The sequence below is a fragment of the Buteo buteo genome, chromosome 11 (genome assembly GCF_964188355.1).
Source record: "Buteo buteo chromosome 11, bButBut1.hap1.1, whole genome shotgun sequence".
Classification (NCBI taxonomy): Eukaryota; Metazoa; Chordata; class Aves; order Accipitriformes; family Accipitridae; genus Buteo; species Buteo buteo.
Window position 1 is genome coordinate 24,375,760 of NC_134181.1, and position 24,644 is coordinate 24,400,403.

Here is a 24,644-nt window from a genome sequence, read left to right on the forward strand (position 1 = left end):
TTTGTCACCCAGTGATGCTCCGTCACGCGGTCATGGTCTGTCACCCGGTGGGGTTTTTCACCTGGCGATGCTCTGTCACCCAGTGATGGTCTGTCACCCAGTGGGGCTTTGTCACCTGGTGATGGTCTGTCACCCTGTGGGGCTTTGTCATCTGGTGATGTCCCATCACCCAGAGATGCTCCGTCACCTGGTGATCCTCTGTCACCCAAAAAGGATCCATCAGCCGGTGATGCCCCATCACCCAGCAGGGTTTTGTCACCTGGTGATGGTCTGTCACCCCGTGATGGTCTGTCACCCAGTGGGGCTTTGCCACCTAGTGATGTCCCATCACCCAAAGATGCTCCGTCACCCAGTGATGCTCTGTCACCCAAAGAGGATCCATCAGCGAGTGATGCCACATCACCCAGCAGGGTTTTGTCACCCAGCAAGGCTGTGTCACCCAGAGGGGCTCCATCACCCCAGGAGGATCCACCGCCCGGCTGGGCTCCATTGCACAGCGACACTCCATCACCCAGTGATGTCCCGTCACCAGGGGAGGCTCCGTCACCTGTGGGTGCCCTGACCGGGGCCACCTTGTCACCAGGGGTGCCCCCACCCCGCCGAGCAGTTCAGGGTCCCCGGGGCCGCGATGGGTGCTGGGCCCCACCCGCGACGGGGGACGGGCACACGCACCCCCGGGGCTCTCCCACGGGTGCAGGCTCCCGCCTGTGCAGACACGCGTGGCCCCCCCCGCCCCGGGTGGCCCGGCGGGGTGACGGGGGAGGGGGGGGGGTGAGGGCGGGGGGGGCCGCGGCTGTACCGAGGTGGAATAAAGGCCTTTTGGGGAACGGCGAGTCCGTGGGCTCCGTCACGGGGGGAACGGTGGAGGGGGGGAAGGGTGACACCAGGTGGGGCGGACAGGGCGCGAGCCCCGAGACCCCGCGGGGCATTGTGGGACAGGGCAGAGGCCCCCCCCCCCCCCCCCCGCCCTTTCCCGCCCTTCGGGACCCCCCGCCCGTCACTCACGGCTCGGGGCGGGTCCGAGCCACCCCACCTTTGCTGCTCGCTGATTGGCTTCAACCGTCCGCCGCGCGGCGCGGATTGGCCGCTTTATTCCCAGGCTGGTGCTGTGGCCCGCCCCCTCACCTCTCTCCTCCCTCCTCTAGGAGGCCGTCCGGGGATTGGCTGCCGGCCCTCCCACGGCGATTGGTGGGGCGGGGAGAGCGGCGCTATGATTGGAGAGGGGAGGGAGGGGGTGGGGCTAGCGGCGGCCGGGCGCGTGAGGCGGCGGCGGCGGCTCGAGGGGCGGCGGGCGCGGGCGGACCGGGGCGAAGTTGGGCCTGGGGTCCCGGTCGGAGCTGGTACCCGGGGGCTGCACCGTCGGGACCGGGGTCCCCAGGTAGGCTGAGGCCGCCCCGGGAGGCCGGCGGGATCGGGGGGCTCGGTGCTCCCCCGCTGCGGCGGCTCCCCTCCTGGGACGCCGGGAGCTTGGGCCTGTACCGGCGGGACCGGGGCTTAGGCAGGCTCAGGCCTGAGCGCCTGCTCCGCGGGTGGCCGAGCCCTCTGCAGCTGGTGCGGGGATGGGAGGGGGCCTCGGTGTGCGGGGAGGGGAGGGGGGGGGGCTCGGCCTGGCCCCCCCCCGGGGCCCTGGCTGAGGGGAGGCTCCCGGTAAAACCTCTCCTTCCTCAGGCCGTGGGGAAGATGACGGCAGAGCGGGGTTACTGGAACAGCCTGACTCCCCTGCAGAAAGTGGCGGTGGTCCTGGGGATCCCGGCCAGCGCCACTGTCCTCTACATCCTGTACCGCAGGTACCGGGAGAGCCGAGGTGGGTGTTGCAGCCCCCATGCCATTCCCACCCGTGGGCTTGAGCGTTCAGCCACCTTCCCCACCGGACCCCAACGTCCCCTTGCCTTCCCCAAATGTGCTGAGGTGCTCAGGAACAACCCTGAGGCTTTCAGAGCTGCCTTGGGTCCCTTCCCAGGAGACAGGGAGGCTGTTGGAGTAGCTTTGTCAGCTCTGAATTTCCCTCATGCTGTTTATAACCCCCTCGGGGGTTTCCCTTCCCCTGCCATGGGGACCCGCCGCTGTCACTCTGCCCTTTTCCCCTCAGAGGAGCGGCTGACCTTCGTGGGAGATGAGGAGCTGGAAATCCAGATGCGAGTACCCCGGGCGGCCATGAAATCCATCATCGGCCGGAAGGGAGCCACAATCAAAAAGGTAAGCCATGCCAGAGGCTTGTGGGGGTGACAAGGAAAGGCTAAGTTTACTGGGAGCCCCAGTAAATGGCAGACGGTGGGGCTGGATCCCCCCCACCCTGTGCCCACAGCTAAGGCAAGAGACGGGGGCTCACATCGAGGTGGAGAGAGAGGACGAGGGTGAGGAGACAGTGCTGCTGATCTCGGGCTCCCCCAGCCAAGTCTGCCGGGCGAAAGCCACCGTCCACCAGATAGTGATGGAGAGCACCCTGGTGTCGGAGCAGCTCTGCGTGCCCCAGAGAGCCGTCGGCAGGATTATCGGTACCTCCCCCTCCCTAGGGAGGCAGGGGACAGCGGGAGGTGTCCCCGGTTTACCCGCTGGGTGTCTGTGGTGGCACAATTGCTGTTGAAAGGCCTGATGGCACAAGCATGTCGGGGCAGCCTGTGGGATGGAGGCTGGCTCCTGCTCTGAGTCCACTCTGCCTCAGTTTCCCGGGGCGCTCTCTCCTGTAGGCCGGGGCGGCGAGACAGTGCGGGGCATCTGCCGCAGCTCGGGGGCCAAAGTGCTCTGCGAGCACGAGGCTGACGCCGGCCTGGCCCCAGTCAGGGTCATCCAGCTTTCGGGGACGCGGAAGGAGGTGGCAGCCGCCAAGGTGAGCGGGAGGCAGCGGGGCTGGGGGACGGCTCGGCCCCCCAGCCCAACGCTCTCCTTTTTCCCTCCAAGGAGCTCATCATGAAGAAGCTGATGGAAGATGACGTCTTCCGGAAGGAGCTGGCCCAGTCAACGGCGATGCGGTGCCAGCGCAAGCAGCCCCTGGGCAGCCGGCGGGAGCAGGAGCTGCTCCCTGCCAGGATGCTGGAGCACAGGGAAGAGGACAGGGGCTCATTCTGGGCTGATGGCTCGCTCCTAGGCCAGGCTGCCTTTGAGGAGGTGGAGGAGCTGGAGGATGAGAGCGAGAAGCTGGAGGAGCTGGCGGCGGGGCCTGACACAGCAGTACCAAAATTTGAAGGTGAGAGAAGTGTTTGTGTTGTCCCCAAGGGTGCAATGGGAAAACTGTGCTGGGGAGAATGTAATTTCCTCGGGTCCCCTGGGGACCTGCGGAGTGTCGGGAGCCGTTTTAACGGTGCTGGGTCACCCCGGGCTGCCTCCAGCTTTGTCTCCCAGACTCTCTCCCTCCGTCCCTGTGCTGGATGCTGACGTGGCTAGAGCCCAGGCCAGGCAGGATGGCTCAGCCGCCTCCCAGGCTCTTTCTGTTGTCCTTTGTCCCACGGATGGCCTGAGATGGGTCTCTGTGAGTGGGATCTGCGGGTCGGCTTCTGCTCTCACCTCGTCTTGCATTATCCCCGTCTCTGTGGGGGGCTGGGGGGGTCTCCTCGGCTGCCCCATCTGGCTCTCACCGGGGCTCCCCGCGCCTCTCCCATAGTTCCCAGTCCTGATTTTAGCTTCCACGCTGATGAGCACCTGGAAGTTTATGTCTCAGCCACGGAAAACCCCAGCCACTTCTGGATCCAGATCATCGGCCAGCGCAGCCTGCAGCTGGACAAACTGACCACCGAGATGCGGCAGTACTACCAGAGCAGTGGCCACACGGTGAGACCCCACGGGGCGCCAGCCTCGTGTTGTTGTCCATGTGTGTGTCGTTTCCCCTCACCTGTCCCAGGGAGGTCACCCACCCTGTCCCGTCCCCACCCCCAGGCAGAGCTCTCGACCGTCCAAGCAGGGGACATCGTGGCCGCTCCCTACGTGGATGGCAGCAACTGGTACCGAGCCCGTGTCCTGGGCATGCTGGAGAACGGCAACTTTGACCTTTACTATGTGGATTTTGGGGACAATGGAGAGGCCCCCCGTGAGGCGCTGCGAGCCCTGCGGTGAGCATGGGCTATTACCTGGGGAGGGGCTGGCAGGGAGGGTGTGTGTGTGTGTGTGAGGGGACAACAACAGGGCTGTGGTTGAACATCCCCGGGGAAGCCGGCGGCGTGGTGAGGGCTCGCGGCTGCGTTGCTGGAGGAATTGGCTGAGGCCGTTCAGTTTTTTTGTGAAGCGGTCACGGTGGGAAGAGCTGCGGGAAATCCTCGGGGAGCCGGGCTTGTGGCCGAGGCGGGCTGTCCTTGCCAGGAGAACCAGCAGCTCTCGCAGCACAGTGTCACGGTGGCTTTCTCTCCTTGCCAGGAGCGACTTCCTGAGCCTGCCCTTCCAAGCCATTGAGTGCAGCCTAGCTGGGATCCTGCCCGCCGGTGAGTGGGGAAGGAGCCCTGGGGGGAGGCAGGGGGCCGGATCCGGCCGTGTCCCTTCCCTGCAGCTGTCACCCGCTTCTCAGCCGGGCTCTGCTCACCCGGTTCACCCACTCTCACAGGGGCCGAGTGGGAAGAGGCAGCCCTGGATGCCTTTGACCGGCTCACCCACTGTGCCATGTGGAAACCGCTGCTGGCAAAGATTTCCAGCTATGTCCCCTCCGGCCTCGGCGCCCGGCCCAACATCCGGCTCTACGGCCTCCACCACGGGGAGGTGAGCCCCCACCGTGCCCCAGCCCTCCTGCTCTGTCCCCACTCTCCTGTGCTGCCGGCTCTTCAGCCCTATCTTCTTCTGGCACAGAACCTTGATGTGGGAGCAGAGCTGGTGCGGCTGGGCTACGCCATCCCCTGTCCCCAGGAGGAAGAAGAGGAGGGCGCCAGGCCACCGAAGGAAGCCATGGCCAAGACGCCGGTGAGCGGATGCAGGACCGGGGTGGGCAGCCAGTTGTCCCACCTGGCCTCCTTGGCAGGAGCTGGTGCCAGACCCCTTGGGGCCAGCCCGCCTCCCCCAGCGCAGGGCCAGCTCCTTGCTGCCCCGAAGCCATGCTGGTGGTTGCCAGCGCCGGTTAACCCGGTTCTTCCTGGCGCAGGAGAACGTCACCTGTGGCTCCCTTGCCAGCCTCACCTCAGAGCCCCTGACCTCTCCAGCCGTGACCCCCCTGGCCCCAGCTGGCCTCAGCCCTTCGGGTAAGCTTGGGCAGCCCCCTCAGGCCGGAATGGGCCCAGTTACCCCAGCAACTTGCTTTCCAGGGCCTCCCTGGCCTCCGGCACCGAGTTCGGCCCCGGGCCTCCCCCCTGACCCCTGCCTTTTTACAGACACCTCCGGCAGCAGCGAGGACTTCTGCATGACGGAGGGCAGCGCGCGGTGACACCGATGCCGCACAGGCTGGCCCTGGGGAGCCTCCCCCCGGCTGGGCCGGGCCCAGCGGGAGGGGGAGACCCCCCCCCCCCCCGAACTCCCTTTTGCTCCCCCTTTGACGTTAAAACGGTTCCCTGGGTACCCCTGACCCCCCTCCCTGGGGGTAAGGGGGTCCCCTCTCTGCTGCGGGGTGGGGGGGCTGCGTGGCAGCAATAAAACAGAACGTTTCGAAGCTCTCTGCCCGCTCGGGTGTTTGTGAACGGGGACCAGGCAGGGGAGAACGGCACCGGGGGCAGCCCCCGGTTTTTGGGGGGGAGGGGGGGGGGGCGTTCCTTCATTTCGGGGGAAAGCAGGAGCTGCCGGGCTGGGGTACACGGCGGGGGAACGGGGTCCGAGGAGCGGTGGGCAGTCGGGGGTGCTGGGGCGCAGGCGCGCGGCGGGCAGCCCCCGGTGGGGTCCTTGGGCACCGGCGAGCGGCCCCGGTGGGGCCCTACTGCGCAGGCGCGCGGTGGGCAGCTACGCGGGGGGGGGTTGGTCTTTGGGCGCAGGCGCGCAGCGGGCAGTCCCCGGCGGGAGGTCCCGTGGCGCAGGCGCGTGGCGGGGCAGCCCCCGGCGGGGTCCTCAGGCGCAGGCGTGGGGTCCTCGGGCGGCGCCGGGGAGCAGGGAGGGGGCTGCCATGTTGGGCCGTGGGGCGGCGCAGGGCTGCGGCCTCCTGCTGCGGGCGGCGAGCCGGGCCCTGAGCCTCAGCCACAGCCGGGTGAGGGCCGGGGGGGAGCGGTCCCGGGAGTGTTGGGGGCTTTCGCGGCTGTCTGGGTACCTGGGTGCACGTTTTGAGGGGCAGGGGGCGGTACGGCGGTGTCCGTGAGGGGAGGGGGGGCGGGGTGTCTGCATAGGGGCGTTGGGAGTACCTAGGGATCTGGTGGGGGGTATAGCGGGGGGTATGGGGTATATGGATCTAGGGAGCAATTAATAAAGGACGGGGGGGTTGAGGGGAGGTGTTGGGGGTTACCTGAGGGCGCAGCCGCCTTGTCCCGATGGGAGAGGCGGCTGTCATGTTGGATGGGGAGAGCTGGGGGTGACTGGCGGCTCTGCAGGAGCCGGGAGGGGGGGGTTGTTGTCGCCGCTCCCCAGAACGGAGTGGGATTCGCAGCTGGGGAGCTCCTGCGTTGCTCGGTGCCCGGCTGACCCCCTCCCTCGGGCTGACCCCCCCCCCCTCCCGGCCAGGGGACGGTGGTGGTGGAGCGATGGTGGCAGGTCCCGCTCAGCAAAGAGGGACGTCAGCCCCGCCTGCACCCCCGCAGGCACCGCATCTACAGGCTGGTGGAGGACACCAAGCACCTGCCCAAGACGAATTTGGAGCTGATCCTTACCCAGTCGGTGGAGAGTATGTTGCTTTTCGTGGGTGTTTGCCTTCCTGTGGCAGAGCTGGGCACCGGTTGCAAAAGTTAATTCGATTTCTGTCCTGTTTTGCCCTGGTCCACGTAGGGAAGGGGCAGGATTCCCCCCATTAGGTCCTGTTTCCGATGATCCGGTGGCAGCAGGATTTCATCCCTTAGGCTGTGGGATGATTGAGGGTTGCAGAACCCTGAACGATAATTTTGTGGTATTTTGGGCCTTTTTTTTTTTTTTTTTTTTAAAACTCTCTTCAGATGGAACCTCAAAGCTGCGGTGGGGGCTGCAGGGCTGGCACATTGCCGGTGCACACCTCGCTAACATCACCTCTTGCCCCTCTCCTTGCAGATTTGGGGAACCGGGGAGATGTGGTCAGTGTGAAGAAATCGGTGGGTCGTAATAAGCTCCTGCCCCAGGGGCTGGCTGTCTACGCCTCGCCGGAGAACAGGAAGATGTTTGAGGACGAGAAGAAGGTGAGTCGGCACACAGGGGCTGCTCCTAGCCCGGCTGGGGTGGTTTTTGTCCTGTCCCTGCTTTGAAATCAGGAGATTTCAAAAGGGGGAGCAGAGATTTCGGTTTAAAAGGGTCGGTTGTTCTTTGGGACTGTTCCTGTCTCCCTCCACCCACATGTTTGTGGTTTTGTGGGGTGAGATCTGCTGATCGCCTTAGAAATATGGTCCCGCGATGAGCCCCGCTTGTTAATAAATTCCTTTGCAGAGTTTGCAATGACAGGAGAGCTCTCCGGGCCTCTACCAAGCTGCCTTTCCCCCAGCGGCGTGCAGGCAGGCTGCCTGGTGTGCGGCATTGCCGAACTTTTCTTTCATTTATTCTCCTCGATCCTCTTTTCCTCACAGTTGCGCCAAGAAGGGAAGCTGGAGGCACTCCAAACCCAGAGTGGGGAGAAGGTGAGCAGAGGGGCACCAGTGACTCTGCCGTTATTCCGGAGAAATCCCTGAGTCCTTGAAAGCACCAAGCCTTTGCCGGAGCCTCTTGGCCGGGTGCTGGGAACCCTCTTCCCTCCAGCTGCGGCTCAGGAAGGCAGCTGCCTGCACGCATGTCTGCACGGCTGCCGATGTGTGCGTGAGCTTCTGGGTTGAGGGCCGGGGCAGCCCCATACCCCCGGCATCCCCTGCTCGCCTGCCTGAGCCCCTCGGGATCTTGCTGGCTTCCCACCTGGAGTGCCAGGAGCACCGCACTCCCCGACACCTTTCTCCCCGTCTTTACAGACCATCAAGTTCCTCAAGAGTTGCCGCCTTGAGGTGGGCATGAAAAACAACGTCAAGTGGGAGCTGAACAACGAAATCGTGGCTCGCCACTTCTTCAAAAACGTGAGCGGTTGCCCGGAGCTGGCGCTGCACCGGCTGGGAGCTCTTTGCTGGTGCTGGGAGCTCCCATGTGTGAGCGGAGCCACAGGAGTTGGTCATGGGGGCCCAAATCCCGGTGGGAGGGATGTGGGGTTTGAGGAGCCAGCGGTGCGTCCGTGACTGGTCTGGGGCTCAGCCAGGGCACGTGCTGAGAGCAGCTCAGCAGAGGGTTTAAGACCTCGAAGGGATTAAGAAGGGAAGATGATAAATCGGGGGATGAGGCCGCGGTCCTTCCCATGGCACACGCCAGGCCAATGCCGGCAGAAGCCCCTGGGGGCCTGGTGGCTCTGCTGTCGCCATGCTGGGGCTCCTGTTAAGGGGCTGGGGAGCTTGGGGGGGGGGGGGCTCACCGCAGGCTGCCCCTGCTCCCCAGCCTTCACTCCTGGGGCCTCGTTTTATTTCTCAGCTGCGGGTTTTTGTGCCTCCCCATGCGCTGAAGCTGCCAGAGGAGCCCATCACCAGGTGGGGCGAGTACTGGTGCGACGTGACGGTGAGCGAGCGGCCCTTCAGTACCCACCTCTCTGTCCCCTTCCCAGCTGGGCGAGTGCCCCCCCCCCCCAATTCCCCTTCTCGGCACCTCTCCACCCCACACACCCCCTCCCCACCTCCTGTGGGGCTCCCATGCCAGCCGTCCGCACCACATGTCCGCGCCAGAGAAACCCGGCGGTGCCTGTCCTCCAGCACGGGGTGGGAGGAGCGGAAATACTTTATTTAAAAAAAGAAAAAAAACAGCAAAAGGAGAAAAAAAAACCAAAATCAAACCCATCCCCGCGACCTAGATAGATGAGACCATCTCGCCCATCGCCATTCATCTTTTGTCCTTCCCGGGCCCTCGGGGGAGCGGAGCTGGCTCTCAAACTGCCTGCTCTAAATCGGTGTCATCGCTGATGGGCGTCTCCCACTTCGTTCACTGTGCCGAATTCCTGGAGCTGGTGGGGAAGGGGCGAGGGCACACCCCGCTTCCCTCCCGCTTCCCTCCCGCTTCCCTCCCGCTTCCCTCCCGCTTCCCTCCCGCTTCCCTCCCGCTTCCCTCCCGCTTCCCTCCCGCTTCCCATCTTTCCCCCACATCTCTCCGAGCTCAGATCCCACGGGGATTTAGGGATGGAGCTACCGTGGGGGCAGAATGGGGAAGAGAGGCAAGAGTAGCTGCATGCCGGAGCGCAGCAGCCGCTCCCCACTCCCTGGGGGCTGGGGGGGGGGTTCCCTGCTGTGACCCTCCCCTCCCATCTGGCAGGTGAACGGGCTGGAGACGGTGCGGGTGCCCATGTCCGTGGTGAAGTTCCTGCGGCCCAAAACCAAGCGCTACAAGCACTGGCTGGCGCAGCAGCAGGCCCAGCTGGCAGCACGGAGGGAGGCACTGCTCTGAGCCCGGGGTGGGGGCCCTACCAGCCCCCCTGGACCCCAGTTTGCTACCGGTAGGCACTGGGGGAACGGGGTGGGGGTTCCCTGATCTGTTACACACACCTCACTCTCCCCCCCCCCTTGCTGGCTGCTGGTACTGAATAAAGGGCTTGATGGGGTTTGCGGGGGGGGGGGTCTGCTCCTGGGGTGGGGGTGGGACACGAGGGGGGGGGCGGGGGCAGCTCCCTGGGGACCCCCTGTAACCCCTCCCCGTGTGCAGCCTCCCTCCCAGTGGCACCTTCTCCTGCCCCCCCCCCGCCCCAAGAGCACCGGTGGGGAATGGTGACACCACAGCAGCACAGGGCGCAGGGTCTCACTGCCTGGTATTGGAGAGAGACCCTGCTGTCCCCCCCCTCAGGGCACCGCTCCGGGCCTCACCAGCTTCTCCTGGATCTGGCCCGGCAGCTCTGGCTGGGTGAAGTACACTGCAGGGGGGTGGGCAGAGGGGTGAGTGGGAGGCCGGACCCCCTCCCCGCTGCCCCCCCCCCCCAGTGCTCCCCCCCTCACCTGCGGCGAACTCCAGGATGTCGTCCGGTCGTTGGAGCAGCAGCTCTCTGCAAGGGGGGGCCACAGGGGTTTGGGGCCGTTTTCGTGTGGTTTCCCGCAACGGAAAATGGCAATTATTTTTTTTTTTTTAAAGACGAATTAAGGTGTTTTTGTGAAATTTGTCGGGGGTTGTGGGGGGGCCGTGTCCCACCTGAGGAAGCCCCGCAGCAGCAGCCGGACGGATGGCCGGGCCCGCAGGTACCGCTGGCTGCTCAGGCAGAGCGTGGCCTGCGGGGGGGGGGGGGGGGTGTCTGTTACCGGGGGGGACGGGGGGCGGGCGGCCCACGCAGGACCCCCCCCAACCCCCCCAGCACGGCGGGGCGTCGCCCAGAGCTGCACACCCACGGAGGGGGGGGTGTACCCCCGTGGGTGCGTGTACCAGTTCCACAGACGCCTCCCACCCCCTCCCCAGCACCTGGTCGGGACGCGGCGGTGATTGCGGCGACGCCATCTTGGCTGCGCCCGCAGCGGCCCGTCACCATGGCGACGGCGGGGAGGGGGGCGGGGCCGTGTGCGGCGGCTCCTGGCGATCAGCACCGGGGACAGCGCCGGGCGGGGCGGGGCACGCGGGTTCCCGCCACCCACCCCCCTCCACCACCACCACCCGCGTGCGCGCGCGCGCACAGGCACCCACCCGGGTTGCGCGCGCCCCCCGTGTGCGCGCACGGACACGGACGCGCGTGCGCGTACAAGCGGCCCGCCTGCACACACTCACACACATCACACGCACATACACACACCCGGACCGCCCCCGCCCCCCCCCCCCCGCGGTGCCGGTGCCCGGTAGCCGGGACACGGTCCCGGTCCCCAGGTCCCGGTGTTCTCGCCGGTACCCGGTGCCGCTCTGACATCAGCACCGGGTGGGGCGGGGCGGTCCCGGCCGGGGAAGAAGAGCGGCGAGGGGGGGTCGGGCCCGTCCGGACCCGGACCCCGGTGCCGGTGCCGGGGCGCAGCGGGCGCGGGGCTCCCGCCGTCGCCGGGGCTCTCGGGGAGCGCGGCCGCCATGGGCCGGGCCGGGCGCTGAGCCTCCGCCCCGCCCTCGCCTCCCCGGGCCCGGGCCCGGGCCCCCCGCCGCCTGCCCGCCTCCGGGGGCACCGGGGCGGCGAGCGGGCGGTACCGGCAGGCCGGGCGCTGACGGCAGCCGCCGGGATCCGGGGGGGGCCGCCGCACGGGAGGCCCCATCGGGAAACCGCCGGGACCTACCGGGAGCGCCGGGAGCGCCGCCCCCCGGGCAGAGCTGCCCCCGCCCCGCCGCGCCCCGTCCCCCGGAGCCGAGACGAGCCCCGGGGCCGCCTCGTCCTTTGTGTGCGCCGCGGCCGGGCCGGCACCGGGCGACTGGGGTACCGGGGCGACCGGGGCACCGGCAGCCGCCACCGGGGGAGCCGAGCCCGGGCGGCGGGAGCGGCACCGGCGACCGCCCCGGCGATAGCGGGAGCCGCGCCGAGCGCCGGGAGCGGCCCCGGGGCCCGGCCCCTTCCCCGGCGGCCCCATGAAGGAGCCCGACGCCATCAAACTCTTCGTGGGGCAGATCCCGCGGCACCTGGAGGAGAAGGACCTGAAGCCCATCTTCGAGCAGTTCGGGAAGATCTACGAGCTGACCGTCATCAAGGACAAGTACACCGGCATGCACAAAGGTACGGCCCCGCGAACGGGCCCCACGAACGGGCACCGGCACCCGGGAGCGGCCCCGGCCCTGGGAACGCGCAGAGCCGCACGCAGCCCCCGCCCCCGGCACCGGGAACAGCTCCCCGGCACCGGGAACGGCGCCGGGAACAGCTCCCCGCCGCCGGGAACAGCCCTGTATTACAGCCCCCAGCACCGGGAATAGCCCCGCGTACAGCCCCCGGCACCGGGAATAGCCCCATGCACAGCCCCCGGCACCGGGAATAGCCCCGCGTACAGCCCCCGGCACCGGGAACAGCCCCCGGCACCGGGAACAGCCCCCGGGACCGGGAACAGCCCCGTCCGCAGCCCCATGTACAGCCGGAGGCCCCGAGCACCACCCACAGCTCAACCTACAGCCGCAGGCCCCGGGCACAGCCCCACGTACAGCCCCGGGCACCCCAGCCCAGGGCCCAGGTGCCGGTGTAGCCCCGGGCACCGGGTACAACCCGCGTGGGGTGTCAGGGTGCTGCGGGTGCTGGGTGACGGTTGTACAGCCGCGGGCGCTGGGGCCATCGTGCCGGTGGAGGCCGTGTGGGTGCGGATGTTGGGGGTGGGGGGCGTTGCATGGGTGGGGGGCGTCGCGTGGGTGTTTGTGCGGGTGATGCCCAGCTGTGCGGGTGTTGGGGGGATGAGGGGGGTGGCCGTGAGCGGCTGTGCAGGCAGAGGGTGTCGTGTGGGTGGGTGTTTGCGGTGCTGGGTGACGAGTGTGGGCTGTGGCTGTGACAGCTGGGGGGGGTGATGATGGGGGAGGGGGCGATGGCGGGGTGTGGGGTGCCATGGCCGGGGGGGGATGTAGCGGCCAGGGGGGGTGTTGGCCGAGGGGTGTGCGGCGGTGGCAGGGCTGTGCTGCCCCTGGGGGGGTTCTGTCCGAGGCAGGGACCCCCCTACCGATGTCTGACCTCCATCTCCCAGCAGCGGGGGGGACCCTGGAGCCCCCAGCCTCCCCCCTCCACCAGCTGTGCCACAGGACAGGCAGGGGGGAGGCCGAGGCGAGCACAGGCCTGAGGCCGGGGTGACGGGCACCCGTGCAGCAGAGCTGGGGGGGTTTCAGCATCACTGCCCCTGGATGCCTGAGACCCCCCAGGCTGGACGGGGGTATAGGGACACTGCCCCGAAACATGGGGTCTGGGTGCTGTATGGGGACATGGGCTCTGGCTTCTGTAGGGGATATGGGTGCCGTATGGCCTCTGCGTGCTCTGTGGGGCCACGGGCTGTGGGTTCGGGGGCCACGGGGGTCCAGCATCCCCCCCCCCGCCATCCCCATCCTGTCTCTCCCCCCAGGATGCGCCTTCCTGACTTACTGCGCCCGCGAGTCAGCCCTGAAGGCGCAGAGCGCCCTGCACGAGCAGAAAACCCTCCCGGGGGTGAGTGGGAGCGCAGGGACTCCCCCCCAACCCGTGACACCCCTCCCAACCTGTGACAGCCCCCACCACCACACGTGACACCCCCCCCACGCCGGGACACCGCCATCCCCTACCCTTGGGAGGACCCAGGTGTCCGGGACCCCACCTTTGGGTGGGGATATGACACCCCAAGAACATCTGCCGGCAGGGGTGTGTTATAAATAGCGGGCGAGCACCGTGTCGCCTGGAGACGGCCTGGCGCTAACGAAGGCCTGGCTAACGAAGGCCTGGCGCTAACGAAGCGTTGCCAGGCGAGCGACGGGCACGGGGCAGCTGAGCTAACAAAGCCAGGGGGTGGATGTGGAACCCAGGCATTTGGGTGCCCCCCACCCCCATTGAAGCTGGGGTGCTGGGGGGGTCCCAGCAGCTGAGGTCGTCCCCCCCATATCCCCCCCCATCGTGGGTGCTGGGGGACCCGGGTGACTGAGGCCTCGTGGGGATGGTTTGGGGGGGGTCGCAGGCATGGGGTGGGATGGGGGGGGCAGTGTGGGGGTCCCCGGATGCGGGGGCAGGGGGGGTCGGCGGTCCGTCCGTCCGTCCCCCCCCCCGCCCCGGCTGGGCTGCGCATGTGCCGCCGGCCCCGGGGGAGATTTGGCTTCGCCGGGATAATCCGGGGATTTGGGGGCCGTAAATCCCGGGGGGGATTTGCGGGGGGGGGGGTGGATTAGGGGCGGCACCGCCCCAACAGCTGCCCCCACCGCACCGGGATGGGGACGGGGGCGGGACCCCCCCGCACCCCTCGGGCCTTGGGGCGGTGGGGGCGATGCTGGGGGGTCCTGGGGCAATTTGGGGTGTTGGGTGCCTGGTGACACCCCACCCCCCCGCGCGCCCCCCCCCCCCGCCCCGGCCGGGGCTGATCCCGGCCCCGTGGGGGATTAGGGGGGATTAGTGCCCCCCGGGGGGGCATTTCCAGCACCATCTGGGGCGGGGGGGGGGGGTTGGGGCCACCTTCGCTTTCGGCAGGGGAAAGGGGCCGCTCGGGGTCAGCTGGGGCTGAATCCGCCCCCCCGGCCCCCCCGCAGCCCCTCGAGATGGGGCAGGGCGACGGCCCCCCCGCCCCCCCCCCCGCATCTCCCCCCCCGCCCCCCCAGTCCCGGGCCCATCCCGGGGGGAAGGGGCGGGGTCACGGCAGGTCTGGGGGTCCCCTCCTCCCCCGGCCGCCCCCCAATCTCCATCCCCCCCCCCTCGCCCCCCCCCCCATCCCCGTCATTGTTTATAGCGAGCGCTGATGATGTCAGCGGCGTTGCCGGGCAACGGGGATGGGTAAATTGGGGATGAGTAGGCGGTTGCCATGGAGCATATTCTGCCGTTGCCATGGTTACCGGGCATCTGCGCCCTCCCCCCCCCCGGTCTCTGGGGGTTACGGGGCTGGGGGGGGGGGGCGGGGGTGGGTTCATCCCCCCCCTAATTAAAGGAGGGGGGGCGGGTGCTCATTAGCGCATCATTGGGGCCCCTCAGGCCCCCCCAGTGGCGGTCGCCACGGTGCCCGTTGCCTGGTAACGGGATGCAGGGCCAGGGTTGCCATGGCTACAGGAGCATCTTTGGGGTGCTGGGGGGGCGGGGGGGGCGTGGATCCGTGCACCTACGGGGGGGGGAGGGCCCCTGGGTCCCCTCGGTGTGGGGGGGGGGGAGGTGCTGGATGCCTGGGTCCCTCGGGAGTGGGGTGGGGGGGTTGGGGGGGCTGTGTCCCCATCCCCCCCTTTGTCCCCCCCAGATGAACCGGCCCATCCAGGTGAAGCCGGCGGACAGTGAGAGCCGAGGAGGTACCAGCACCCCAACCCCCCCCCCCCACCCCGTTCCCCGTCCCCAACTCCTGTGTCCCCAATCCCTTCCTGTGCCCCCCCCGCAGGACCCCAGGGCCCCTCCACATCCATCCCCAGGATGGGTGTCAGCCGGGTGTGGTGTCCCCATCCCAGGGGTCTGTCCCTAGGGTGGGGTGTCCCCATCTCTGTCCCCCCCGCCATGTCCCCCTTCCCCAGGGAGGGGTCCCCAGCCCTGTGGGGTGTCCCCATTCCCAGGGGTCCCAGCCCATCACAGTGTCCCCATATCCCTGTCCCTGGGTCCCAGCCCTTCACGGTGTCCCTGTGGGGGGGTCCTATTCCAGTATGTGTGTGTAGGGGTCCCCACCCCGGTGCCCCCTGCCACGCCCCCCCGTCCCCGTCCCCACAGAGGACCGCAAGCTCTTTGTGGGGATGCTGAGCAAGCAGCAGGCGGACGAGGACGTGCGCAAGATGTTCGAGCCCTTCGGCACCATCGACGAGTGCACGGTGCTGCGCGGGCCCGATGGCACCAGCAAAGGTGGGGGGGCTGGCGGGCACCCCAGGGGTGGGGGAGGCGGGGGCACCCAGGGGTCCCTGAGGGCTCTGTGGGGTCGGGAGGAGGGAATCTGCGGGGCAGGGATGTGAATTGGGGGGGTGCTGGGGGTCATGGCACAGGGATGGGGGTAAGAGGGTCTATGGGGGGGGCTGGAGAGGGTTCAAGGGGGGCCATGAGGGGGTGTGATGGGGTGCTGGTCCAAGGGGGTCTGCAGGGCATGGAGGAGGGGCTCAGAGCACCCTGCATGGTGGTTCTTGTCCCCATACCCAGGCGCCCAGGTCAGGGGCCCTGGGTGCCATTTTGGGGGTGGAGAGGCCTGGGGGGGGGGGAGGGGTGCCCTGGTCCCCATGCCAGTCCTGACCCGCTGTCCCCAGGCTGCGCCTTCGTCAAGTTCCAGAGCCACACGGAGGCCCAGGCCGCCATCGCCGCCCTCCACGGGAGCCGCACCTTGCCGGTGAGACAGGCACCAGCGGGCACACCGGCCCCACCATCGTCCTCTTCATTGTCCCCATTATCATCCTTATCATCATCCTGGTCATTGTCCCCGTTATCATCTTCATCATCATCCCATCATCCCTGTTATCACCCCACCATAGTCCTCTTCATTGTCCCCATCATCGTCCCCATTATCATCCTTATCATCATACCTGTCATCATCCCCCATTATCATCTTCATCATCATCCCATCATCCCTGTTATCACCCCACCATCGTCCCCGTCACCATCCCCACCCTCTTGCACCCTGGGAGTCCCAGCAGCCCAGCACCAGTGGCCACCCACTGTGTGACGGCATGTCCCCTTGCAGGGTGCCTCCTCCAGCCTGGTGGTAAAGTTTGCAGACACGGAGAAGGAGCGGGGCCTGCGGCGGATGCAGCAGGTCGCCAGCCAGCTGGGCATGTTCAGCCCTATCGCCCTCCAGTTCGGGGCCTACAGCGCCTACACGCAGGCGGTAGGGTGGCCACTGGGCACCAAGGGAGGGGGGGACAGCATAGGCATGGCTGGGGGGGGGGGATGGTGTTGGACCCCTACCATGGTCCAGCATGAGATCGTGGGGGTGATGGGTGTCTGGTGATGGACACTGGGAGATGATGAACGCCCTTGATCGTGGGTGTGGGTGCTGAGTACTGGGGTGATAGACATGGGAAGGTGATGGACCCCGTGGTCCAGAATGGGGGCCCTGGGGTGCCAGGTAGCAGGTGGGTGATGGACCCCATAGTTCAGAGTAGGGGCAGCAGGTGATGGGCATGGGGGGATGACAGACCCCAATGGTCAAGGATCATTGGGTGATGGATGTTGGGGTGGTCCCCATGGCCCAGGATGGGACACTGGGGTGACAGACACTGGGAGATGACAGACCTCCATGGTCCTGCATGGGGGTGCTGGGGTGACGGGTATCGGGGTGGGAGCCACGAGGAGATGACGGACCCCATTACCAAGACGGGGTGATGGGCGTTGATTGCCAATGGGGCACTGGACCCATGAGGTTCTCCCTCGCCCGGAGGGCCTCGCTGCTCCGGGAGGGGACCCCAGTGCCCGGTGCCAGGTGCTGTCCCCACAGCTGATGCAGCAGCAGGCGGCCCTGGTGGCCGCCCACTCGGCCTACCTCAGCCCCATGGCCACCATGGCCGTCCAGATGCAGCACATGGGCACAGTCAACCCCAACGGGCTCATCGCCACCCCCCTGCCCCCCTCCTCAGGTAGGTGGCACCTGGGATGAGGGGGGGTGACGGGGATGCCGGGGATGGGGACACGGGACGTGTGAGCACCTGGGAAGGGAGGACATCAGGGATGGGGACACGGGATATGGGGGACACCCAGACGTGGGGGACATCAGGAATGTCCAGGGGTGGGGCGACATGGCGGGTTGGCACTGGGAGATGGGGCTTCTGCGGCTGGGGACATGAGAGTGGGATTGAGGATGGGGACATCAGGATGGGGGCAACGGGAACAGAAACGTGGGGACATGGACGGGACACAGGGGCAGCAAGGGGGGACAAGGGACATGGGAGCACAGGGAGGCAGTGGGAGGTGAGGGACACCAGAGACGGTGGCACCAGGGATGGGGGCACGTGGGGACGGAGGGTGAGGAGGTGCCACCACGAGGGTGACGCAGGTGTCCCTGCAGGAACCAGCACGCCGCCAGCCATGGCCGCCACACCGGTGCCCGCCATTGCGGCCCCGCTGAGCGTCAACGGCTACAGCCCCGTGCCGGCGCAGCCCGCGGGACCCCCCGCGCCAGAGGCCGTCTATGCCAGCGGGGTCCCCCCTTTCCCAGGTGCCTGCCGTCCCCCCCCCGCGCCCCCACTGCCCCCCGCCCCCCCTAACGGCCCCCTCTGCCCCCAGCCCAGAGCCCCGCCGCCCCCGGGGACCCCCTGCAGCAAGCCTACGCCGGCATGCAGCACTACACAGGTCTGGCCCTGGGGAACTGGGGGCACTGGGAGGGTGGGGCAGGGGGGGCATTGCATGGCACTGGTGGGTACTGGGAGGGCAGCTGGGAGGCACTGGGGGGGCATTGCGTGGTACTGGGGACACTGGGAGAGTACTAGTTGGGGCATTGCATGGCACTGAGAGGCACTGGAGGGACATTGAACGGCAGTGGTGGGTACTGGGAGGGTACCGGGGGCACCTGGGAAGCACTGGGGGTGCATCTGGAAGGGACTGGGGGGCACTGGAGGGGCATTGATTAGCACTGGGGGGCGGGGGGGGGGGCGACACTGCAGTAGCAGTAGGGGACCATTGCATGGCATCAGGGATTACTCAGCAGGGCACTGGGGGGACACTGGAAGGCTGGGGCAGGTACTGGGTGTGCACTGGGGGGGCACTGCATGGCTTTGGGGGGTACCATGAAGTCCTGGGAGGGCACTGGGGGCCATTTGAAGATACTGGCGGGCATTGCACGGCTCTGGGGAGCACTAGCGGACACCGGGAAGGGCTGGGCTGGGGGGTACCAGAGGGTGGGTGGGTGCCTGTGCCCCCCCCCAGTCCCGGTGCCAGGCTGATCCCATCTCCTCCCCCCCACCCCAGCCGCCTACCCAGCAGCGTACGGGCTGGTGAGCCCGGCCTTCGCCCCCCCGGGGCCCCTGCTCGCCCCCCCGCCCCCCCCGCAGCAGCAGCAGCGTGAAGGTGAGCGCACCCTGGGGACATCCCCCCCTCCCCTCAAGGGACCGTCCCCGGGGTGCTGGGCTTGGGGTGCCCCATGCTGCAGAGGCAGGATGCCCCAGGGCATTTGGAGGGACTGGGGGTGGCTCATGGGGGTTGTTGGGGTGCCCCTCCGCTGGGATTTGGGGTTGCCCCATCAGGGAGGCGGGGTTTGGGACTCAGGGTGCCCATAGGGATGTGGCTGCAGGGCAAGGTTTCGGGGTGCCCGAGGGGGGGGGGCCAGGGTCCCTATGGGTGGCCAGGGCCAGGTTTCTGGGTGCCCGCAGGCGCATGGGACTGGGTTTGGGGGCGTGGGGCCGGTGCCCCCCCCGCCCGCTGTGACGCCGCTCCCTCCGCAGGCCCCGAGGGCTGTAACATCTTCATCTACCACCTGCCCCAGGAGTTCGCCGACACCGAGATCCTGCAGATGTTCCTGCCCTTCGGCAACGTCATCTCTGCCAAGGTCTTCGTGGACCGCGCCACCAACCAGAGCAAGTGCTTCGGTAGGGCCACCGCCGCCTGGGGACACCGGGGATGGGGACACCATGGTCAGGGCTTGGGGACACCATGGCCAGGGCATGCGGACGCCCCAGCCAGGTGCTGTGGGATCACCTTGCCCCATGGCAGAGCCCCCCCAGGGCCGTGGGACAGAGGCAGGGGAGGGTTGTGGCCACCCCTGTCCCCACGCCTGATGTCCCTGCTGTCCCCACGCCTGATGTCCCCGCTGTCCCCACAGGCTTCGTGAGCTTTGACAACCCGGCCAGTGCCCAAGCGGCCATCCAGGCCATGAACGGCTTCCAGATCGGGATGAAGCGCCTCAAGGTGCAGCTCAAGAGGCCCAAAGACGCCAACCGGCCGTACTGAGCCTGGTGAGCCCCTCCCACCACCCCCTGGAACCCCCCGCTGGGCATCCCTTGGCTGGGAGCTCCACCTGCCCCCCCCCCCAGCTCTGCTTAATGCCCCCCATCTTCCTCCCACCCCAGGTCCGGAGGCTCTGGAGCAGCACCCATGGGTGCCTCCCTGTTGCAGAGCAGCCCCCCCCCCCCAGCGGTGCCCACAGGGGGCTTGGTCCTGCTGGGGGGGGGGACACAGACCCCCACATGCTCAGGAAGGATGGACCCCCCCCTCCAGGACCGATCTGGACCTCCACCATCCATCCCAGTCCAGGCAGGGCTGGGTGGGCCCTGGGTGCCAGCACCCCCCCAGCATCTGGGTCCAGTCTGCCCTGGGGGGGGCACACCCCCCCCAAAGACCCCCCCACTCCCCACAGGGACCTGCCGCCCCCCAGGGGGACCCTGGTTGGAGCTTTTTTCTCACCATACAGGACCAAAACCAGCTCCAAGCCAGGAAGGGGGGGGGTCCCTCCTGCGGGGGGGGGGATGTGTGTGGGGGGGACACATGCCCACGGTTGGGGGTACTGGCCCCGGCACCGCCACCCCTCCCAGGTCCCCTGGGTGGCCATGCCAGGGCGCAGCGGGACCCCCTCCCCGACACACACTGCCACCCCGCTTTGCCCCTGCCCCCCCCAACCTGCCTCAGTTTCCCCCCCTCCTTTGCCCATGAGCGCCGGTGGCTGCACTGGCACCAGGTGGGGGGGATGCAGCCCCACGGCACGGCCATGGCCAGGGCGCGCCAGATGCTGCGTGGGCACGCAGCAGCTGAAATTGGGATGCTCCAACACCGGGATGTTCCACCACGGTGATGCACCTGGTGCCGCACGTGGCCAGCGCGGCTGAGCCAACGACGTGCCGGGTGCCGGACGGACATGCAGCGGCCGGAGCCAGGACCTGCCAGGCACAAACCAGCCAAATCTGGGAGACAGGCACAGCCGGCATCAGGGCACCGGGAGCCACAGGGACCCGGAGCAGCTGAAGCAGGGACGTGCCGCTGGCATTGGACAGACATGGGATGTGCCAGCGGACACGAGGCCTCCGGCTCTGCCCGGAACTGCCGCAGCGGCCAAAACTGGGGTGTGCCGGGCACCCACCAGCCAAAACGGTGCTGAGTCCAGCACTGTCCAGCCCCGCAGCCTCCCCGCCCCCAGGGACGGTGTCCTTGGCATCCCCTCAAATGGGGACGGTGCCCCCCGGCCTCCCCCAGCTCCACGTTTACACCCGCCGTTCCCTGCTGTAAATAAGGTTTGGGGGGCGCGGGGGCCGGGGCGCTCTCTCTTTCCCCCCCTTTTGGGGGGTTTGGTACCTGCTGAGTTGATTTAGGGGGTGGGACGGGGTGGGGGGCACGGGGCCATTAGCGGGGGGGGGGACACGCAGACCCCCGGGAGTTGACGTCTGCGGTTGAGATGCCGCTGCTTAACTTATTTGCTATTTATTGCAGTTACTTTGGATAATTTAATTTTTTTTCTCTTTTTTTTTTTCCTCCTCTTTTTTTTTCTGTCTAAATAAAATAAGTTAAAAAAAAAAAAAAGGCTTAAAGGAGATTTTAAAGCATCCCCAACCCCCCCTCAGGGGTGCTGGGGGCGGGGGGGGGGAGATGGGAGGGAGCAGAGCAGGATCAACCCCAGTGCCCATGGGGAAGAAACACAGCCATGGTTCCCAGTAGTTTCATCAATAAATCAATTTATTTAAAAGAATATGTTACAATTAATTACACTAAGTGACTTTACCAAACAACCAGCATGGTTAGAGACCGAGGAATGAAACACCAGGAGCAGCTGGGGGAGGGAAAGGGGGGGCTTTTTTTTTTTTTTTTCTTCTTTTTTGTTGTTTTCTTCACATTTCTGACCGACAAATAAAAAATACAAGATACTGCAGTGAAAAGACAATTAGAGTTCTCTCAAATAAATTAAAGAGGATGTGGATGGTAGCGAAATCAGGGCGGGGATGACGACGACATTTCACCGGCTCCAACTCGAACAGGGTCACGGGCGCGATTATTGCTGAGACCTGCCCCTTTCATGCCACTGATGAGCCCTGGCACTGGAGGGGTGCTGGTGGTGGTGGTCCCCCGCATCTCTCCCAACCCCCGCCCCGGGGCCTCCAGCAGCACAGGGCTCCCGAGGACAACGGCCCCGGGGCGGGTGAGAGACACGGCCGAGCTCAAATCCAATTACTCCGGCGCTGGGCTAATTAATTCCCTGCTCACGGCCTTTGCTCTCTCCCAGCGCCCCGGCTGCCTGAGGAACCAGGAGGATCCCCTGCACAGAGCTGGAATTTAATCCAAAAAAACACGTGGAGGCTGGGAATACCGGCAGCCCAGTAACGGGGCAGTGGTGGGATTGCATTCCCATCTGCCCCGTGCTGGGGTTTTAAATCCATTTTTTCCTTAATTGCCCCAGGCCACCCTGAAGAGAGAGCGGAGCTGGGGTCACAGCATCCAAAGGCTCCCACCGGGAACACACCGAGCCCAGCTGCACCCCAGCATTTGTCCTCACCCCGTGCCTTCTCCTGACCTGGTGAGAGGCAGATAAACCCCTTCCCAAAACACGGGGCAGAAAGGGGAAATCACTACGCTAAGCAAACGCACAGCATTTTCTGCTTGGCATCGCCTCCCTCCCACACCCACGGTGCCTGGGGGCTGTGAGCATTGCCAAGATGTTCACCCATGCTTGCCCAAGCTCACTTGTGTTCTACATTAGTATTTTGTTCCTCGTGGGGGGGGGAAGCAGCAGGCCCAGCATCTCCCAAATATCACAAAAGCCACCCCAAACCCAGGGCTGCCTGGGGGAGCGATACAGAAACCAGCCCCAAACCTGCTCAGAGGCAGGAAAAGCAGCTTTTCTACCTTATTTCTCCTCCTTGGCGCTGCTCGGCCCCCTGAGCCACAGGCAGATCACTCGCCACCATGGCTGAAGCCAGCTGGTTTTTGGAAGCACTCTCCGATCTCTCCCAAAAAGCCCAAGGGTCTTGAACCACCACCCAGATCTGCCAGCCCATGGGGGGAGCAAGGGGAGCGGGCAGCACCCCCCACTCCCCACTTCGGGGTGCCAGGGCGAGGGGACTGATCCTGGAACCCACAAGATCCTACATCCTGGCCACACCACTGGGCTCCCCTCGCTCCCGGAGCCGGACATCCCCCATGGTCGCTCAAAGTCTGCATGAAAATACCCAGAACCAAACCAAAACACAGGAAAAAAAAATAAAGTCAAGAGCTTGTAAACGTGTCAAGGTCCTTGTGCCAGGAGAGGTATTTCCCTGTAACGTTGCTTCTCTGTTGTTTTTGTTTTGTTTTGTTTTTTCCTTTTTTTTTTTCCTTTTTTTCCTCTAAAGTTAGTTTTTAAAAAAACACAATGGGTTGGGAAGAGAAATGTGTGTAAAAATGCAAGCTTAAAAAAGGTACTGCCACCAATATGAAATTTTAAAAGAAATATATATATGTATATACGTGCACAATATTTGTATATATAGCTTTTTAGGGGCGGTTGGTTGGTTTGGTTTTTGTTTTGTTTTTTTTTTTTTTTTTTTTTTTACATACATACATACATATATATGCCTGAACAGTGCAAATGGATGACATTTCTAGTTCCAGTTGTAAAAAATAAAAGCACAGTCCATCTTCTGGAACAGGACCCAAGTGGAAGGAAGAGACGGAACACCCTCAGGCGATTCCTCTGCCATCCAACACTTTTTCCCCTCTTTTCTCAGCCAAGCCTGTCATTTATCCTAGTTGCTTAATTCCATAAACATGAAGTTCACAAATGGTATTATTATTAATAATATTTAGTTTAAGGGCTTTAATACAATAACAGAATTTTAAGTGTTAATTGGGGGGGGGGGGGTTACGTTCTTCCATGACGAGGGGCTAAGTGGCTGCATCCCTCTGCTGTGACCTGACCATCTGAAAGATATTCTGAAAGAGAAGAAAAAGGACATTAAAAGTGCGATGTCACTCAGAAAGAGCTGGGTTCGACTCTCCTGCCAAGCTACACTGCAGCATTATGAGCACAGAAGGGACCAGGGGGTGACCCGTGGGGTTTGCCTGTCCCCCAGCCTAAGCATGAGAGCCTGGGGACGGCCAGAACTGCTCCTGGTCCCAACACCAACACCACACAAAGCAAGGGACTCCCTGCAGGGCAAACGTCCTCCCAGCAAACCCCCTGCAGATCCCCCCAGCCCCTCACCACCCCGACAGCCCTCAACCCTACCAGCAACAATCCAACGAGCCGGCTCAGGGAGCAGGCAGGGCAAGAAACCAAGGGGCTTGCAGCCAAACTACATCCTACATCTCTGAGAGTTCCCCCCGAGGCAATACTCCTGGAGCAAGGAGCCCTCCCAGCGCCAATGCACATCGCATCCCGGCTCAGGTCTCCCCGGGCTCTAACTCCCTACTGCCACATCCCAGCTCGCTGTGAGCTCCTGGCCTATAACCAGGATGGCAGGAGAGGAGAGGATCTACCCTGCACACACAGCTGTAAGGCTTCCCTGTGCTAAGGGCTCCCAGGGAGCAGATGCCTTCGCTCAACTGGGTGGCAAGAGCTGGGGAAAGCCAGGTCTTACAGGAGCAGACAGGATTTAAGCACCTGTTCCTATATGGGGATTTGCCGTGGCCATGATGGAGCAGCAGGTTTTGGGAAGGGCAGCTCAGGGGAGCCACCCACCAGATCAAGCTGAGCTGGCATGATTTTGCCACCCTCCTTCTCTGGGCCAGCTCTGGGAGAAGATCCCACCTGCATGCTCCTGTGTCCTTGGTGTGGGACCCCCTTCCCCACTGCCAGCTTCAGGGCTGCTGAAGTACCCCTGGTCCAGGCAGACATGCCCACCGTCAGCCCCGCTTCCATCCCCCTACAGGTCATGTTGGTGTTACCCTTCAGTATTTCAGCACTGAGCAGCCCCACGATGATTCAACCATCCTGCTCTGCCCACCTCTGCATCACACCGGGGTGCTGGACACCCTCCCGGCTGTCCCACAGCATCCTCTGGCTTTCCAGCAACACCTTCATCCAGCCAGGACCAGAGTGGTCCCAGTGGCTGCCGGGATGCACCATGCATGAGGATGCCAGTCGCGTTCAGGGGGAGACCCCAAGCCAAGGGTAGCTCAGGGATAAGGATGAGCCTAGGGTTCAGACACACCAGGGACCTCCTGCTTGGCATTTGCTGATCTGGAGAGCCATGGCACTTGCTGGAAGCCCTCGATCTGG

At 65.5% G+C, this 24,644-nt stretch overlaps 5 protein-coding genes across 8 annotated transcripts in view; 4 read left to right on the forward strand and 1 right to left on the reverse strand.

Moving 5' to 3' along the window:
- Positions 1-15: 15 nt before the first annotated feature.
- LOC142036205 (uncharacterized) lies at positions 16-1,387 on the forward strand (the record flags this gene model as incomplete). The annotated part of the gene is made up of 2 exons (XM_075039327.1): positions 16-751; positions 1,146-1,387. Coding segments are annotated over 2 exons (978 nt in total), but the record flags the coding sequence as incomplete, so codon positions are not given.
- On the forward strand, positions 1,259-5,546 carry TDRKH (tudor and KH domain containing). 2 transcript variants are annotated; one of them, XM_075039432.1, is made up of 14 exons: positions 1,259-1,378; positions 1,669-1,804; positions 2,090-2,196; positions 2,306-2,495; positions 2,688-2,827; positions 2,899-3,184; positions 3,599-3,765; positions 3,871-4,043; positions 4,345-4,409; positions 4,529-4,680; positions 4,768-4,878; positions 5,057-5,153; positions 5,283-5,369; positions 5,413-5,546. In XM_075039432.1, the coding sequence occupies exons 2-13, from the start codon at positions 1,681-1,683 to the stop codon at positions 5,333-5,335; spliced, it is 1,665 nt and encodes a 554-aa protein (XP_074895533.1). In that variant the 5' UTR covers positions 1,259-1,378; positions 1,669-1,680; the 3' UTR covers positions 5,336-5,369; positions 5,413-5,546. The 2 variants fall into 2 exon arrangements, with proteins under 2 accessions (XP_074895533.1, XP_074895532.1); XM_075039431.1 differs by having other exon boundaries at positions 5,283-5,543.
- A 395-nt stretch (positions 5,547-5,941) lies between these two features.
- On the forward strand, positions 5,942-10,127 carry MRPL9 (mitochondrial ribosomal protein L9). The gene is made up of 8 exons (XM_075039433.1): positions 5,942-6,082; positions 6,550-6,709; positions 7,066-7,190; positions 7,572-7,622; positions 7,944-8,045; positions 8,488-8,571; positions 9,316-9,496; positions 9,841-10,127. Exons 1-7 carry the CDS (start codon positions 6,002-6,004, stop codon positions 9,445-9,447), a joined length of 735 nt encoding a protein of 244 aa, XP_074895534.1. The 5' UTR covers positions 5,942-6,001; the 3' UTR covers positions 9,448-9,496; positions 9,841-10,127.
- Positions 10,128-11,517: 1,390 nt separating this feature from the next.
- On the forward strand, positions 11,518-19,648 carry LOC142036302 (CUGBP Elav-like family member 3). Its single transcript, XM_075039434.1, has 13 exons — positions 11,518-11,662; positions 12,975-13,057; positions 14,811-14,859; positions 15,266-15,394; positions 15,787-15,866; positions 16,218-16,361; positions 16,971-17,109; positions 17,538-17,687; positions 17,756-17,821; positions 18,437-18,535; positions 18,910-19,053; positions 19,287-19,419; positions 19,534-19,648. Exons 1-12 carry the CDS (start codon positions 11,518-11,520, stop codon positions 19,412-19,414), a joined length of 1,356 nt encoding a protein of 451 aa, XP_074895535.1. The 3' UTR covers positions 19,415-19,419; positions 19,534-19,648.
- Positions 19,649-21,106: 1,458 nt separating this feature from the next.
- SNX27 (sorting nexin 27) overlaps positions 21,107-24,644 on the reverse strand; it is a 35,560-nt gene continuing 32,022 nt past the window's right edge. For all 3 annotated transcript variants that reach the window (XM_075040671.1, XM_075040670.1, XM_075040673.1), the window contains one exon: positions 21,107-23,356. In XM_075040671.1, the coding sequence (XP_074896772.1) occupies positions 23,309-23,356 (48 nt within the window). In that variant the 3' untranslated portion in view covers positions 21,107-23,308. The remainder of the gene's footprint in view (positions 23,357-24,644) is intronic.